The 18,472-nt window shown below is 36.1% G+C and overlaps 2 protein-coding genes across 4 annotated transcripts in view; both read left to right on the forward strand.

The window, feature by feature from the left end:
- LOC579692 (1-phosphatidylinositol 3-phosphate 5-kinase) overlaps positions 1 to 804 on the forward strand; it is a 54,164-nt gene extending 53,360 nt beyond the window's left edge. Inside the window, exons 25-26 of the mRNA XM_030974463.1 lie at positions 67 to 166; positions 783 to 804. Coding sequence (XP_030830323.1) covers positions 67 to 166; positions 783 to 804 — 122 coding nt within the window. The remainder of the gene's footprint in view (positions 1 to 66; positions 167 to 782) is intronic.
- LOC589299 (1-phosphatidylinositol 3-phosphate 5-kinase) lies at positions 775 to 18,248 on the forward strand. Of its 3 annotated transcripts, none has more exons than XM_030973712.1 (16): positions 775 to 1,016; positions 1,337 to 1,538; positions 2,058 to 2,186; positions 5,385 to 5,507; positions 6,513 to 6,656; positions 7,408 to 7,561; positions 8,239 to 8,334; positions 8,906 to 9,132; positions 9,744 to 9,875; positions 10,748 to 10,804; positions 12,444 to 12,623; positions 13,038 to 13,141; positions 13,909 to 14,134; positions 14,918 to 15,079; positions 15,706 to 15,765; positions 16,517 to 18,248. In XM_030973712.1, exons 1-16 carry the CDS (start codon positions 843 to 845, stop codon positions 16,642 to 16,644), a joined length of 2,298 nt encoding a protein of 765 aa, XP_030829572.1. In that variant the 5' UTR covers positions 775 to 842; the 3' UTR covers positions 16,645 to 18,248. The 3 variants fall into 3 exon arrangements, with proteins under 3 accessions (XP_030829572.1, XP_030829575.1, XP_030829574.1); XM_030973714.1 differs by having other exon boundaries at positions 786 to 1,016; positions 1,400 to 1,538; XM_030973715.1 differs by lacking the exon at positions 2,058 to 2,186 and having other exon boundaries at positions 784 to 1,016.
- The last annotated feature ends 224 nt before the right edge of the window (positions 18,249 to 18,472 follow it).

Below are 18,472 nucleotides of genomic sequence, written 5' to 3' on the forward strand. Positions count from 1 at the left end.
CATCAATCAGCAAATAATGCATTACACAATTGTCTATTTTATGTTCATGTTCTCTGTACTCTGTAGGGTCCGATTTCTGCCTTGAAGATCAGTTGCTTGACATTGAAGACTCCATCGTTATTGCCAAGAGATGCTTAGCTGAAATCAACTTCTGTTGGAATACAAGGTATGTTTATTGTGCAAAATGATAATATGTGTAGTTGAATAGGTAGGCTTCCTGTCACTTATCGAAATTATTCTGTGTAGAAGTGGTATTCATCAGTGATACTGACCGATTTTATGCTAATGATCTTACTTTTATCCAATACCTCTCCTGCATAGACAGACTTTGTTATTATCGTATACACTGAAATGTGACAAGTCCTGAAGTTGCACTTTTAGCCTTTGAGTGCTGTAGGAAAATAGAAGTTAGAACTTCCCTAATTTATGTATTGAATCCAACATATCTGGAAAAAATGCTTCTCTTAGTTTTTTAATTGTTAAAAAGCATTTATGAATTTCGAATTCAAGAAGTTATGGAATAATGCTTATGTTACGATGACAATGAAAAAGCGATTGTTTACGATTGTAAACCTGTCATATGGAATCTTCTTTTTACAAGATGTTTGTAGGTTTGATAGAGTCAATATGTATATATATATATATATATATATTATGTTTTTTGTGGTAGTGGTTATCAGTTAATTTGTAAACATGCCAAATAAAAAAGGGAATCAAACAAAATTGTGTAAGTCAAATCAGATCAAATTAATTATTAATGAAATTCGCCCCTCCGTACTCAGAAATTTAATGGGAGTCTGGTGAAATCCATTCTGACTGAATGTACTACTTACCCTCATATCATGATTGTAATGGTATTCACCTACTGGTACTTGTACTTGTATACCTATTGTTTCAGATTCCATGATTTCCTGCAGCACGAGAAGGACTTGGAGAAGACGAGAAAGAGAGAAGGAACAAGCCTAAGCCGCAAACCATCTGCTGATCTAGATACCCCTACACCAACAAAATTAGAGGTATATCACTCTCCTAAGAAAACTATTATTCTTTACGAATAATTACACTTTCCTTTTGTGACATTTATTTTGAATAGGATGTCATAGATTGTATGTTTCTCTGTTTGTATTTTGTTTATTTGCCTCCCTATATTCAATGGATATTTCACAGGATAAAGTAAAGTAGCATGATTTGAAAAATACGATGTTACACAAAAAACAAAGTTTCCCCCTCCCCCTAGATGTTTTAAAAAACTACCTTTAAACAAGGAGAAATATTTGATTATTGGCATTGATTAGATTTTCTTTATGCCATACTGTGCACTTGTTTTTACTTCCAGTCTAAACCTGCTTTTCCTTTTGGACTAACACCCCCACTAACACCCATGCTTACATTGGAGCAGTCCAGTCCTGTATTCCTCATCCTACCTCAGCAGGAATCTTCCATGAGCAAGCCAGGGGGGTTGGCTCCTACCCACGTGAAACGCTTGGAGACTCTTCATGAGAGGAGAAGCGAAGGTCGTCAGAGAGAAGACAGTGATGGTAATATCTTGTGAAAAGGGTTATCCCATGATCCATTTCCAAACTTGCAGATTTGCATGCATGGTTAGATTTTTTATTCTGTGATTCTTCTTTTGCATGCTGTAAATCTAAGCTGATTTTTCTTGCTGTGAGTTGTAGTCAAAATTTGTGAGCTGTGATGGATAGCTTTAAAGCTTTGATCTTTATTTCAATTGTTTTAATAGTTTTAGTATTTCGTAAGTTGACCTTACAGCTAATTTTAAGATAATTAGTGAACAAAATTCAACTCGGAATGCCACCAAAGTTTGTATATACATGGGCAGTTAGTAGTGCTGTTTTTATTTGTGTAGTGCTCGAGCATGATTGTATGTACCAAACCTTTCTTCAAACTTGCGTATATATGTAACATTGTATCCTTCCATGTACGTTTATATGTTACTAACATATTATAAAGCAGCTTTCCAGTAGATAGTCATTCCTACATCTGCATGTTTGACCCTTCCATCCTCCTATCCCATCATGCATTTCCTTCTTGTACAGTCTCTATGCTCGGTGACCTCTCTTTGACCTATGACACATCAGCCAGGTATTTTGATTACGGTATCTCACCGGGCCTGGTTGCTGGCCTGGAGTACAGGCCAAGCGATCCTATGGATATCTCAGCACAACGTGAGTCAATGGAGAATTTAAATATCCGTATGATGGTGTGATCATAGTTCACGGCGACCTTTAAGAGAAGGTTGAGTTTTGGGAAGAGTTGAAAAATTATTTTTGAGCGTTTTTATTGTACATGTATTATGCAAGTGTAGAAGAACATCAGATAAAACACGTTCCCTGAAAAGCATGACTCTTCAAATGCCTGAATATTCTAAATATGGCATGTAACATCATAAAAATTGGGACGGATTTTTTCGCCACATGTTCGTTTAGTCCCATATACATCTTTCTGTGTACAGTGCTTGTAACTTTACCAAGACTGGGCCAAATTTTTTAGCATTTTGATGATTCCAGAACCTTGCAATACACATAAAAACTTATATGCTAGATGATCAATCGTTTTTGAACGATTCCACAGCGTGAGTCTTTCACAATGCAATCGCTTGACCAGTACTCAACCTTCTCTTTAATTCACGGACAGTTCCATGTCACAAAAAGTCAGCAAGATTTAGAAAATCCGATATCACCAATGGAAAGAGGAACATAAAAATACCTAGTAATGAAATTTTCTTTGGAATTGAGTGTGAAACTATGAAAATATTGACAAAAGATGGGAAACTTTAGCAGCGTCTTGCATCCCTTCCCAAAAAATATGAACTTACTGACAGGGGTCTGAAAATCTTCATTTCCAGAGAAGATGTCATCAAAATTGTGAGCAAAATGTGATGCCAACTAATTGTATGATATTTTGCCTTCCAATTTATGCAATTATCTTACCTTTGGTGGATCAGTCTTTTGGATAAATCAGCTGTAATACCTTACTGTTTATTTGTATGTCTTTTCATTTAGTTGTATCACACGCCGCTCTGACATAGAATTTTGAAATCGCAATATTGCTAGAATTTTTTGGACTATAAGTTTCTAGTAGCACCCAATTGAGTCCAAAATTTGGACATTTATTTTGTACTAATTGATCTAAATGGATTTGTGTAGAATATGAGAAATCATGGATCTAATGTTACATTCTTACTTTTTTTTTTAATACCCGCGAACTTTGGACACCCCATCATACTTCATAAAGAAATGATGACCCAATGGCCCATGCTTCTGTCGCAGTTGCTCTGCGCTCTATTTCTGACTCAAATTAACTTAGATCCTGACTTCAACTCCAGACCCAACAACCTCACCCTAACACCATTGTACATGTACCTAACCTAAACCCAATCATACCCCAAACTTAATCCCTAACCCAAACCCTATCCTTAACTGTTCATATTTGACATAATAAAAGCCTGAAGCAAATGTTGCATGAGCATGTGTTTGATCCCTTTTTAAAAACAAAATGTATTTCTGTGCATTATAGAGGTAAATGATTGGAAATTATTAAAAATTTGAAATTGTGCAACATTCTTGATAGTGAATTTTATAAAATCATTTACCAGTATATTTATCAGGTCAGTGTGATATTTGTGCTGTCAGGAGGGAATGGACGACAAGCATGTCCATAATAATAATAATAATAATAATTTATGCACATGTAAGGACTTGCATAACATAGGGCCTGCACATGCATGCACAAGGCTGACTTGGGTTCTGTGTTTGGGGTTTTATGTTATGCTTAATTTTCTTCATACCCTTCATCCATTAGCCCACAGAATGCAGGGTGAAGTTTTTTTTAGGTTAATTTATCAATTCTAGCTGTACACAAATTATTTTGAGAGTGATTAATACACTTTTACACTTATATTACCCAAACCATGACGCTATATGTATATGATGTCACTAAAGAAGGTACATATACATTTAAGGTCAAATCAGTCATAATCTTTGTACAATTAGATGTATAGATCTGATAAAAGTCTTTTGTTTTTAAGATTGATTTGCTGACTTTCCTTTTCAAATATACATTGTAGCAATTTTTTAACCCAGTTTGCACTTGTCATCAGAATATATGAAGTTTTGTTTTCTAACTATTATTTACAAGTTGTGTGAATTATATTTAGCTTATTTATTTGTGCAGTGTGTGATCACTTTGTCTGTCTGTTTTGTTTTTAATGCACTTTGTTGTGTACTTGTGATGGAACTGTGAACTTGTGAAGTTATGATTGATATTTTCCTGTTTCCTGTTGAGTTCCATCAAGTTCTGACATGAACGGCTTCTGACATATATCGGGCAATAATCCAAACTAGGTTAGCATTCAGTCAAAGTGTACCTGTATGAAATTACATGTAGAAGTGCACCACTTTAACACTAAACAGTAAGTTTAGAGCAGATTCAGTCCCTTCTAAAATAACAAAGAAGATCAGTCCTAACATACATGTACCTACGGGAAGCTTAGTAGTACATTTCCGTAGTTACTAAACAATAAAATAGGAAAAGATAGGCATTTGTTTAAAAATGATTCCAGTTTTACAAATCTGAGATGCATGGCCCTACTTGTTATTTATAGTGTTTGTGATATAGTGCAATATTGAAGCCCTGAAAAAAATTGCGCGTCAAAATGATCATGAAGTGCTTCAAAGAATTAATAATCTTTGAATGACTGGTTTTACCATAGCCATTTTCCCCAATAGACTGTAATGTTGTTCAAAACTGTTTGGCAAACGTTTTTTTTCTAATTCCAATCGTAAATATCTTGACAATCAGACAGGCGATCGGCTTGTAAAAATCATGGGATTCCTGCCTGACCTAAAGGTTTATAATTATGATTGCAGCATGAGCTAAATCCAGGATTTTTTTTAGAATCTGAGGCAAAGATAACCAATCATTTTAAGTAGTTGGAAAGCTTTCAGAAGGACACTAAAAACCATTATCCATCTGTGGCATTAATGATAGTATTGATTAATACACAGGTGTGAGTGCATTATGGTTGATGCAGCGCATGAGGGTATTCACTATAGTGCAATAAATTCATGATCGAGGCGTAGCCGAGTGTATTTTGTGCCATTGTGAATACCCGAATAGTGCTGCATCGCCATAACGACACGAACAAAAACCTTTGTATTATTTGTTTTATCAAATGGGTCCACAATCTTACTTAGCAAGGCCATAAGATCACTTGCAACAACCTTCATCCACGGTTGTTATCACCAAATGCACCCCATACAGATGGTACCGTGCATATAGTAAAAAATAATGCACAGTCACGTGATCCATTATGACGCTTCTCATTGGCTACATTCTTGAACACATTTTATAAATCCTTTTAGCCACAACTGACATTCCTGATCCATCTCCACGAGGATCTGTGAACTTCATGCAAGGATCTCCGCAAACAGGACTAAGCCTTGGTCCAGTTCCAGGACAAGTTCAAGCAGGAGACGCCAACAAAAGTGAGTGAAAAAGTCATACTAGTCATGTTTCTGTGTATGTATGACACTGTTGATAATGATTCTTATTTTACATATACTTCTACACTTTTGAATGCACATATGGTAATATTTTCATTAATGACTGCATCATAGCTGTTAAAAGAGCAATCCACCCTGTGTAAATAAGTTCATTTCTATGAAAGCAGAGAAATCTGAGGAACAAAATGAAAAAATGTTTGAAATAAATAGGACCAATGAATAGAGAGTTATGAATATTAGAAATAAAAGATCGCTAAAGCTATACAAATCTCATATTTGTAATTTCGCCAGTGGATTGTGACATATTCATGGACAATTACCATCCCATTTGCTGTGTATGAAATATTGTTAATTTTTAGTTATGAAGTGCCTTCTGGGGCACTACTCAAAATATATTATGGATAACATATTATTATAGGTTCTCTAAAACTAAAAGACCATTCTGGGTCATAAATTTTTAAAATTGACATTTTAGTCATTTTGTGTGTTAAAACAAATGGGAATGTTGTTCGGCACTGCGTTACACTCACATTCATAATTTTGTATTTTATGTAGGAGTTCATTAAAACTTTCACCCACCAATCAGCTTCTCTGATTTTCTGCTTTTGTTTAAAGTAGAGGTCTATCAAGGTTAGATTTTCCCTTTATTGGAAGTTCACAAAACAACATTTGACTGTGTAATGCTATGCAAGAAGAAACACATTCTAATTCATCTGATTTGTATTTAAAGTTTTGATATTAATAGTCCTTTTTTTTATATATTGCATGCTCCTATGTATGTGGAAGTTTTAGTACTTTGGAACTTTTAGCTCTGACAAGTTTGAACAGAGTGTAGTGCATTTCAAGGCATAAAACCAATATTGAACAGCTACATGTAAGTCTTCACTTACAACACCCTGTCCAGCTTTACCATATTTTTTTCTATACTCTTCCATACCCTAGCCTACTGTATCATACTTTATTTCCTTTCTTCTCTTATATGTTTAGAAGGAGACTTGGAGAAGAGCTGTGAAACTGTGAATTCTAGCGGTAAACAAGCAGCTCAAGGCTTCATCATAGGGGACGAGAGGATAGATGAAGGGAAAGATGGAGGCACTGAGGAAAGTGAGAAGGGCATCCCCATTTCTTCGGGTAAGAACTCAATATGTCTGTAATGGTATTGGAGATGGTCTAACATGGCAGGGCAAAGGGTATAATGACAATGCAAGATCCACATACATGTAACATATACCATTCTTGAGGATTTTCTTCTTGTTTAAACTTATCTTATAGAAATGTTGTCAAGTTTAAAACCAAGAGATTGGCTAGATTGTTAAGAATGTTCTCCCTTTATTCATTTATATCTAACATTGTAGATGTATTTAAACCCCCCCCCCCAAAAAAAAAAAGAAAAAAAGGAATGGTTCTTTCCTTGAGTTAGGTACTTAATCCCTTTTTGAATTGTCTTATATTTACACTTGATATTTTAGTAATTTTCTGTTGTTCTTTTTTGTTCACTTCCTGTAAGCGTGTGATGTTGTGATAAAGGAAAAAAAGGATGATTGGTAGTCATTACTCAGATGATGATGATGGTAATGGTGATGATGGTGATGATGGTGATGGTGATGATGGTAAAAGTGATGATTATGAAAATGATGATGACAACTGTGACAACAACAATAAGGATTTTGTTAATGATGTAGATGATGATGATCAAATAATTTTTGTATAACAGTGTTGATGATGATGATTATGATGGTTGTGGTGACTACCTGGATTAAATAGGACATTAAATGTGAGGATAGTGATAAACCATGATGTTCATGTAGACTTATGAAGCAACCTCTCAGTCTGATAGAGTGCATAATTATTCTCTAAATAAGTACACATTGCCTCTATTCAGCTGAAGAACCAACGGCTACTGTGGCCTCATCCTTGACTCAGTCCTTGGACATGACCGATGGTTGGAGTCCAGCTAAGACCAAACCTGGAGCGGTCAAAGGATTCCTCAATCAGTTCCTACAACACACAGAATCTACCCAGATAGAAACCCCTTTGTGAGTAACATCCATTTTTTAAATGGACTGCGAAGCCATGATCATTCCTGGAGTATTTACTACAGCCACTATGATCTTGTTACGTTTTGTGTGTGTGTGCACTTGTTCCATTTAATTCCTGTTTTATTTTCCAATTTCTGATTTCTGTTCTACTCCAATTAGTGCAAGATAAATTGATTTAAAATTTCAGAATATCTCTCTTAAAAACTATTCTGCAATTTTGGGTAGGTAATCATCTCTCTGATTTGATAGTTCTAAATTCGAGTAAATTAAGTCAGTTTTTAGGTGTCAACCTCTACAGCACTTCACGCAATCTGAAACATACATGTCTTGGTATAGAATACAAATATTGTCAATTAAAATATATTACGTTCATTATCAACACTTTTGGTAAAAGGAAAAATTTAAAAAATCATTCAAATAGATTTCAGCTCATGGACAATTATTCTCAATTACTTTATGAATTTCCAGTATCTTTGCTACCATCTATGTTATAATCTTAACAGTTTTATGTATTCATTTCAGAATTGTACAAGTCTTATTTAATAAAGTCCTTGCTTGAAATGATATTCATATCCATAGACAAGACACATTATTTTCCTGTTTGTCATCTGTTGTGGAAGAGTGCAACTAGAAGAGACTAAATACTTTATATTTTGTTCTTTTTTGTTATCCAGCCCAGCAGATGAGCATCATACTCTCCCACCATGCAGTGTGATACCAATCATTGTCTATGACAAGGAACCCAGTTCCATCATTGCGTATGCTCTCAGGTAAACTTTGAATATTATTATTATTATTATTATTATTATTACAAGCCGTAAATTCTAATATGTATTAAAGGGGATTTTCATGTTTGTAAAATACTTATTGAATATGTTTCCAAAGTGGAATTAGAAGCAAGATTCTATGGATAGCAATAAATGGATGGTAACAATGATATACAATTCCTATGAATTTACACTTTTAATTAATACTTTTTCAATGTTTTAAGATTTACATGTATTTGTACCTTAAAACAAATAAAATTCCCATCATTCTTCTCGAAACTACTTAATGATTTTTCATTCCATGAAATCTAAAATGATAAAGACAATCCATGCTCTTTCAATAATACGTCAAAATGTAAAATAGTTGTTAGAGCATAACAATATTATTATAATACTATCGCTGCAATATTATTCTCTGGTTTCAAGATTTTTTCTGACTTTTTTGACTTGTTTTCAATTACAGATCGATCAAGCAATCTTTATTTACTGGGTGTAAGCCACAAATATGTTTTAACAATTTAAATTTCTCCCAGGAAGCGTTACATTTATGAAAAATATTATTCTCTTTTTGTAGCTCTGAACAGTACAAGACGAAACTGTACGAGGTGCAGCAGTCCCGCTGCGGCTCTGGACGCCTGACCCCAGGGGGTACATCCATAGGGTCAGCTCAGGGGAATAGCAACCCTGAATCAGGACAGAGTAGCCCCCATACCAGGAGGAAAGCTGGAGGGGATAGTAGGATAGGCGGGGCAGGAGGACCAGAGACCAAGGATCTATCTCGCAAGATTGGCCAGTTGAAACGTAAGTAGCAGTCACTCTGGAGAGACATCTTCTATAGGGAGGCGTAAGGTTCTGAATGTTTTATATTCAAAGTTGATGGGGCAGTTGGGCTTTGCTGACAGCATTTTTACTCACAAGTTTTTACTTTTGAAGGTTTTTGGTAACCACATTCAATCATTTTTTCTATTTATTTTTAATTTGCTTTCAAATCTAAGGGTGTGTATTTCTCTAATAAAGATTAGCTCTTTACTTTTCTGTGACCTATATGCCACAAGGAAAAGGCCATATACAGTTCAGACTTTTTGTAGTTGTATTTTGTAGAGTTGCCCACTTTTGTTTATGATCTGATGAAGACTTATTGTACATTTATAAGCCTTGTTCAGATATAGCCTGCAGTGAATTTTGTTATGATGATGTATAGTGTCATATGCTATAACACCTTATAACACAGTGCTAAGTATGTATGCATAGGACCTTTGTTGCATGCAGTTGCCATTCATTTACACCTTTACAAAAAATGTCATTGAAGTAGGTAACATGTTCCGTTTTGCTTTATTTTACAATTTGATACCATGCACTGGTCTGTGTATATCTGTATATATAAACATCTATACATATCTATCAACCTTCAGGTCGTATCAGCCAGGGAGTGATGATGTTCAGCCAGCGAACCAAGACATCCAGTGTGGGCGGGGCTAATCAAGGTGCTTCCAAAGAGGAGGGGCCTTTCATCACCATAGATTCAGAGGATTATGATACACAAGGTAGGATACGGGCTTCCATTCAATATGTAGCGTGGTTGTGAATGTGGACAGGGTAACTGAGGGCAATAGGATAGGACTTGTCCAAGTTTTCTCCAAGGATGTAAGAACACCTATCATCTCCGTCATTGTTGGTCAAACAGTTTTTTGAGCGTCAAGTAATGCCTGGCTGGAATGCTCCCTAGGGGATGGAGATTGTGCACACATTGTGTGCGGGCAAGTATTGAATCCAATGACCGGGTAATAATATATCTGTAAAGCACTTAGAGACATCATAGATGTATTAAGTGCTATATAAAAGCGGAATAATAATAATACTGACAATGTTTGAGGTGGGATATCTATTCTAGGTTTAGAAAGTAAGTAAGTGGAGTCGGGGCAAGCAGACTATGATTCCTCCAAGGAGGGAGGCTATACTACTGTTGCCATAGATACTAAGGATAAAGATTCACAAAATATGATGTTTAGTTATCTCATATTTTAGCCACTTTGGTGCTTCTACGTGACTCAAAACAGCTGAAAGCCTTTCCACAAAAAATAGAGGGAAAACAAATTGAATGATAGCATTCCACATATAACATGCTGAGGACCAGCAATTTTTGCTAATTACTTTTAACCCTTGTTATTTCTAAAATGAATACATAATCTTAATGTTGATGAATGTCACAACACCGGAAGCTGATTGTGGATACACAATCTTGTTATCATCCATGTCTACCCCTGGGTAGAGAGAAGCATCGTGTAGTGAAATACATCATTGAAGCTTTACCATGCAGCTATCAAAGTCTGGGTTTCATACAACATGTCATATCTATAGCATTGATACAAGATTTGTCAGTGACTCTACTTTTTTTAAACAAACATTCTCATTGCAGATAGGTCAAACCCAGATGATAGGCTGGATGATCTGTCCCTACCACATATAGAATTACGTGAGTAACGTTAATGTACATCGTATATGTGTTGGATTCTGTTCTCTCTGTTCTCTCTGTCTCTCTGTGTCTCTCTCTTTATTTCTCTGTAACCCTCTGTCTCTCTTTCACTGTCTGTCTCTTTGTCAGCCCTGCCATGTTTAGAATTATGTGAGTAACCTTAATGAATATTATGTATTTGTTGGATTCTGTTCTCTCTGTCTCTATCTCTCTGTCACCATTTGTCTCTCTCTGTCTGTCAGCCCCTACCATGTATAGATTAATTTGAGTACTCTCAATGTATGTTAGATTTTACTGTCTCAGTCTCTCTGTCTCAATCTCTCTGTCGCCCTCTCTCTCTCTCTCTCTCTCTCTCTCTATTTCTGTCTGTATGTCTCTTTGTCTGTTTCTGTCTCTGTCTCTGTCTCTCTCCCTGCTTCTGCATCTGTATGTATGCCTATCTTACATGAAGTAGGAACTGAATGAGTACAATGTCATGTGAACAGGGTTGTGTTTGAAAAGCATTTAATTGTTATGTTGGCAATAAAGGTTAGTTTTCAAATTATTAATCTCATCAAAAAACGAAAACCTTACCTTTCTTATAATCTCTCCTTTGAAGTGCTTCTTTTGAAATGTGCATGAATCCATTTCAGTTACTGCCATTTGAATAAGAAAGCATTATTACAATGTACAGTGCGTCCCAGAAAAAACGAAACCAAGAATTATCAATGTTTTATCATAACTTAGTCACAATTAAAATTACTAAATGACACATATTTGGAAAGCTTAGATCCTCCTCTTTCATTTGATGTAACTCATATGATGCATTTTTCACGCATGAGTGATTAAAATGAATTTGAAGAGAGGAAACCAAAAAGTCATAATTGCGATTACCGTATTTGCCGGCGTATAGGCCGCAGTATTTTTGGAAGAGAAAATATCAAAAAGTCGGGGTGCGGCCTATGCGGCGAAAGAGTAAAAAAAGTTTTTATTTATTTATTTATTTATTTTTTTTTTTTTTTTTAGTTTCGATTTATGGCGCTATGCCTGGCAATGTCTCCCAGCTCAGTAATCAGTGTGTTGACTCACCACTCGGAAACTACAACAACACTAAACTTTGACTGTCATCTTGGTTTGAAAGTAATCTTTCTAATAGATCTCAATATGTAGTTTATAATAATAGTTCCTCAAATTTTTTTCTATAACAAATGGTGTACCACAAGGTACACCACTGGTACCATAGGTACTTTATTGTTTTTAATTCACATTAATGATCTTACACATTCTTCTAAAAACGACATTGTTACTATTATTTGTGACAAGTTTACAAGCACAAATCAGCGCCTTTAACTGCACCTCGATGTTAAATGAAGGTCCTTCCACGCATGGGTTTTCGGCAGCAAAACAACAACAAAACAAAACAAAAAAACATTTTTTTTAATTTTTTTTATTTTAAATGTCAAAATCGGGGGTGCGGCCTATGCGGGGGTGCAGCCTTTACGCCGGCAAATACGGTAAGTTATGATCAAATGTCGATAATTCTCGGTTTTGATTTTTCTGGGACGCACTGTATAGTGTCCCTTTATAAAACAGACAGTCTTTTCAAAAAGATTGCCACTATAGAGGTTACAATTTCTCCCGTTTGTGTTTCTTTCCACAGAGTTCTCAGATGAAACCAACACCCAGTTCTTCTGTGGTGTTTATTTCGCTGCTCAGTTCCAGGAGCTTCGTAAGGTCATATTCCCTGTTGGTGAGGACATCTTCATCCGATCTCTGTCTCGCTGTATGCAGTGGGTTGCTAGAGGGGGCAAGTCAGGGTCAAAGTTCATGAAGACGATGGGTAAGTCTGACCAATATATATACTGGGGTCAGAAGTTTCAACAAAATTGAAGAAGATTTTTTTTAACAGTATATGTGGTAGTCATGTAGGAAATCTTCTTCGGATCACTGTCTTGCTGTGTGCAGGAGGTCACTCCACCAATATAAATAAACATGAATTAAATCTGATATGACCAAACTATTAACCATATTTTGTTTAAATCAAAGATTCCATTTCATCTACATGCACATGTGCGTAAGTGAAATCCAGCTCTCTTCTAGGTCAACACAGCACAACTTATTTCACATGTAAAGTTTTTTTCATATGAAACAAAATTTTTGAAAGAATGCTCCTCACTGATTCCTTCCTCTTACCCGTACTGTAAGTCTGTAACTAAAACCGATTTTACTTTGTTGGTCTTGTGTTTTTCTTCAGATGATAGGTTGATTCTTAAGCAGATGTCCAAGTCTGAAGCCCACTCTTTCCTCAACTTTGCACCAAACTACTTCCAATACATGCAGAAGGCTCATGAGAATAATGTAAGTACTACCAGGTCTAATTTTGATTGATATAGATGGTAATTTCCAAACAATTCTTACTCATGGCAACTTTGCAGAGAATCACTACGTAAGTTGAAAGTTCACCTGACTTTCTAAGAAAATTCAATGGACTCAACATTCAGAAATGTCTTATTATTGTGGATATAATAATGATAATAATATTAATAATCTTTTTTTAAAAATCTGTTAATAATCTTTCTTTTAAAGTCCACTCCAAATTTTTATTAAGTTAAACCGAAAATGGAAATTCTTTTTGCCCAATTGATCGTGAGCCCGGCAGCCACTGAGCAGCGCCAGATCGACGTTGCTCTATCCCTTATTGTTGAACGCCAAACAAGGTAATAATAATATATAATTTTTATATAGCGCTTAATACAAATGTCTCTAAGCGCTTTACAAATATACTATTACCCCGGTCATTGAATTCAGTGCTTGCCCGCACACAATGTGTGCACAATCTCCACTCCCTGGGGAGCATTCAAGCCAGGCGTTACATGACGCTCAAAAAACTTTTTGACCAACAATGACGGTCGCATCCTACCGGTAGCAGTAACTCCCGTCTTTTAACGCCTTTTGGTATGACGCGGAAGGGGCTCGAACCCACGACCTTCCCAGTTGTGAAGCGGACGCTCTACTGATTGAGCCAACACACTGGTTACTTTACAGTTGTGTCTTAATTACTCTCGCTTAGTCAACTATTATATATATGAGTGTGTTCTGACTTTTTGGGGGTTTCTTCTTTACAGAAACCTACGGCCTTAGCAAAGATTCTTGGCTTCTACAAGGTGGGCTTCCAGAATCCTGTCACTAACACCGCCCAGAAATTGGACCTCCTTGTCCAAGAGAACCTGTTCTACAAACGCAGGATAGCCCAGGTCTTTGACTTGAAGGGATCTATTAGGAACAGACACGTCAAGACCTCAGGAGTCCAGACCCAAGACTTGGTACTCTTGGATGAGAACTTACTCAAACGTAAGAGACCCTCATGATAACTTCAATCCTATTTACATAATGACAAAGACTGTTTATACCTGGATTCACTTCTAAAGTCTGCTTTCTAGCCTAAGCTATACATTACTTTGAAGTGTTTTTTAAGTGTTCTGGAATTACATGAGTAAAAATAGGAAAGGATTTTAAAGGGAGGTAGGTGAATGAAGTAGAATGGTATGAAATAGAATAATATTTGAACAGTGAAGCGATGTGATTGGCATATTCTGGGTCTCAACTAGGACGCCTTGTGTGACCATCTTTCAACAGTTATATGTTGATCCTGATATAGTGATTTACTCACAATTAAATGTATTTACAAGAAATGAAACTCTTTGTGAGACAGTACCGGTAGTTTATCCTGCCTTGAAAATCAATGTGAAGACATAGGATTAAAATCCTGAGCTGGTGCATATATGTCTTTGGACAAGATGATCTGTCTTGAGAAAATCTCTTGAAACATGTGAATAAATACATGTAGATATCTAGCAAGATTTCTTGCAAGTACCTTTCCCATCTAAATGTAAACAAAATTGGAAAAAATTATCAGTTCTAAAACACTCTGCAGATTGATACTAACCTGGTTGGAAGAAAGTCCTTTGAACAGAATGGGCTAACTGTACTGCAGGTACCTTTTGATCATTGTTAATTCCATTTCCAAAGTGTATATTCAGTTACCATGCACTAATTCTCTGTAACCTACAAATTCTTTGAAATAGACAGATACTCAACATTGAAATTGATTACATTTATCCTCTTTGCTTTCAGACATCATTGACTCTCCCCTGTACATCAGGATGCACAGTAAGACTGCCTTAGCGATGGCGATCAAAGCAGACACAGAGTTCCTCTCCTCTCACCTCGTCATGGACTACTCCTTGCTCGTTGGTCTGGATGAAAACACCAAGGAACTTGTCATCGGCATCATTGGTATGTAAACTTTGGCCTGAATTCATGAAGGTGGTGTACACTTAAGACTATTATGTAGGTACTATGGGAGGCAGAATCCATCACTCCACCTGCGCCAGCCCCCGCTGTGAGAACTCTGAAATAAGTTTTAGGGTCAAGATGAAATAATCACTTTCAGAATTGTCAGTATTGCACTCCCTTTTTGATTAAGTAGATGATCCTTGATTATGTTGTTTGTTGAAAAAAAATCATAATACTTGTAATAAATTTCGCCAAGTGTAAAGAAAATGAAATATGTTGTAAAAAGAAGTGGTGAAGTGTAGGAAATGAGAAGAAATATTATTTCACCTTGTTTCTTTGCTTTAAGAATAATATGAGATTATCAGATAGAAAATTTGTTATTTCATATGTAATACATTCAACATACTGGAAAAGAGTATAGTATTTTCTCCCGAAATGTATTGTGAGATTGCCAATTACTCAGTACATTATGTGTTTTGTTAATTTCTCATGTCTATTAAAAGTATGCCACAGGCCGAATACCATATTGAAGAATATTTCTGCCCCTAACCTTTTAAAAATGCAAAGAATTGAAGATTGAAAGGTTTAAAGATATTTAACTTATTTGTATTTTTCTGTCATTCCAGATTTCATCAGGACCTTTACTTGGGACAAGAAACTGGAAACTTTTGTCAAATCTACATCAGGTATTGGCAGAATGAATATCATGATATACAAATCTGTGTTTTAGGCCCACTTATCTTTGTTTCATATGCAAAATGTGCCATTTCCCAGCTTAATTCTTAATTTCCCATATAAATTCAGTGTCAAAAGTTTGTACTAATGGTGATGGAATTTATTGATAATTTTGATGATCTTTAACATTGTTGTAGAGATTTTCTTTTAAGGCAAAATGCTTATTTTTATGTAAAATTAAATTTATGCAATGTTTTAACATATACCCTGCCAAAAAAATTGTAAAGCTTTGTTAGTTAAAAAGACATTACACTTTCCATCTGTGACCTACATTGTGTTGTCACTCAATATTATCCTTGATACTTAAAGTAATGCAGATGGGATTCTGGGTAGTGGTCAAAGAGATATTGCAAGACTACTTATTAGCTAGCAGACCCAGATGAATTTCTTCTTTTTTATGTGAGAATGTTTCAGTTCTTTTCAAATGGCAGTGGATAATTGTGATCATGATCAAATTTGTTGGTGTTTTGCTTGCACTGTGTGTTTTATGACTATTCTTGAAAATAATTTAATGTAGGATATATAGCAAAAACAAAAGTGATAGAAGAATAGAGAGATAGATAGATGGATAGATATTTTGAAAAAAATACATAGAACATAGAAAGGCTTCTCTGTATAATTACCTTGTTGTTTAGAGTGGATCTATGTGTACCCAATAATCAAACATTCACACAATCATGTACCATCTTGATTACATTGCAGGAAAGATGCCAACCGTTGTATCACCAGAGCTCTACCGCAGTCGCTTCCTAGAAGCCATGGACAAGTATTTTCTCTTGGTTCCAGATCGTTGGACTGGTCTAGGTCAAGATGCACACAGTACCAGCTAAAATGATGACAGATCTTAGCTTAGTTCACCAGAGCTGTACCGTAGTCTCTTCTTGAAAGCTTTGGACAAGTACCTTCTCTTAGTTCCAGATAGTTGGACCTATCTAGGTCAAGATGCACACAGTAACAGCTGAAATGATGATAGATCTTAGCTTACGGAAGTTCACCAGAGCTCTAGCGTAGTCTCTCCTTTAGAGCTTTGGACAAGTACCTTCTCTTGGTTCCAGATCGTTGGACTGGTCTTGGTCAAAATACTCACAGTAACAGCTAAAATGATGACAGATCTTAGCTTAGTTCACCAGAGCTGTACCGTAGTCTCTTCTTGAAAGCTTTGGACAAGTACCTTCTCTTAGTTCCAGATAGTTGGACCTATCTAGGCCAAGATGCACATAGTAACAGCTGAAATAATGACAGATATTAGCATAGTTCACCAGAGCTGTACCCTAGTCTCTTCTTGAAAGCTTGGACAAGTACCTTCTCTTAGTTCCAAATAGTTGGACCAGTCTAGGCCAAGATGCACACAGTAACAACTGACAGATCTTAACTTAGTTCACCAGAGCTCTAGCGTAGTCTCTTCTTGAAAGCTTTGGACAAGTACCTTCTCTTAGTTCCAGATAGTTGGACCTATCTAGGCCAAGATGCACATAGTAACAGCTGAAATAATGACAGATATTAGCATAGTTCACCAGAGCTGTACCCTAGTCTCTTCTTGAAAGCTTGGACAAGTACCTTCTCTTAGTTCCAAATAGTTGGACCAGTCTAGGCCAAGATGCACACAGTAACAACTGACAGATCTTAACTTAGTTCACCAGAGCTCTAGCGTAGTCTCTTCTTCAAAGCTTTGGACAAGTACCTTCTCTTAGTTCCAAATAGTTGGACCAGTCTAGGCCAAGATGCACACAGTAACAGCTGAAATGATGAAAGATCTTTGCTTAGTTCACCAGAGCTCTAGCGTAGTCTCTTTCTAGAAGCCATAGACAACTTTTTTGTCTTACAATGTAGTTCCAGATTGTTTGACCACTCTAGGTCAAGATGCACACAGTAACAGCTGAAATGATGACAGATTTTAGCGACTACAAACATGTACTCTTGAAATATTTAGTGTTTAGATATATTTAATGTTTGTTGTGGACCATGTATTCTCACCCTGATTGTACCTCAACCAATCCTCCTCAGCTATTGACAAGTGGTTCATACTGGTTCCACATTGCGTGGATGTTCTGGTTCCAAGCCGACTATACCTTAGTAACAGCGGACGCACCTGCATGTGGGTCCTGTTTCATTAAATTAACCCATTGACTCCTGGAACCGGTTGGCTCTTGTAATAAGCCTATGGAAATTGAACAATCCAGTAGTCAACAGCTAAATTGTCAGTGTACAACATATCTACTCACAGCCAATCAAATAGAAGGAGTTGTGTAGCTTATGCCACTTATTGCAATCTTTCATGCTAAGAACTTTATGAAACCGGGTCATAATCGATTCATGTGCATTGTAGATGCTAGGACAGTGCTTGATCTAAGGTTGGTGTAGCATCCAGACTAACTGATTGATTGATTTGAATTTATTCCATTTCATATCAATTGTTTGCAGAATAAAGAACATAGTTGACAAAGGAAATTCAAAATTATGAAATGAAACAGGAACCCAATTGAAATCATAGCTTGTTTTTTGTAGGTTCCCAAGAATAAATATAATATGAACGTTATTTGCATACTGATTAACAGTATGCAGGTATCATAGTCAATTGTTTAATGAATTGATTGTGAATGCAAAGGTTGTGGAATCAATCCCCCTAACACAGTAATTACATGTATGACCCCCGAGCAA

The sequence above is a fragment of the Strongylocentrotus purpuratus genome, unplaced genomic scaffold, assembly GCF_000002235.5.
Source record: "Strongylocentrotus purpuratus isolate Spur 01 unplaced genomic scaffold, Spur_5.0 spur5_scaffold_7, whole genome shotgun sequence".
Taxonomy (NCBI): domain Eukaryota; kingdom Metazoa; phylum Echinodermata; class Echinoidea; order Camarodonta; family Strongylocentrotidae; genus Strongylocentrotus; species Strongylocentrotus purpuratus.

Coding starts and splice junctions, on each gene's coding strand:
- LOC589299 (XM_030973712.1), top strand. CDS start 843: ATGATTGTAATGGTATTCACCTACTGGTACTTGTACTTGTATACCTAT. Junction 1,017..1,336: donor CTACACCAACAAAATTAGAG/GTATATCACTCT, acceptor TTTTACTTCCAG/TCTAAACCTGCTTTTCCTTT. Junction 13,142..13,908: donor AGAAGGCTCATGAGAATAAT/GTAAGTACTACC, acceptor TCTTCTTTACAG/AAACCTACGGCCTTAGCAAA.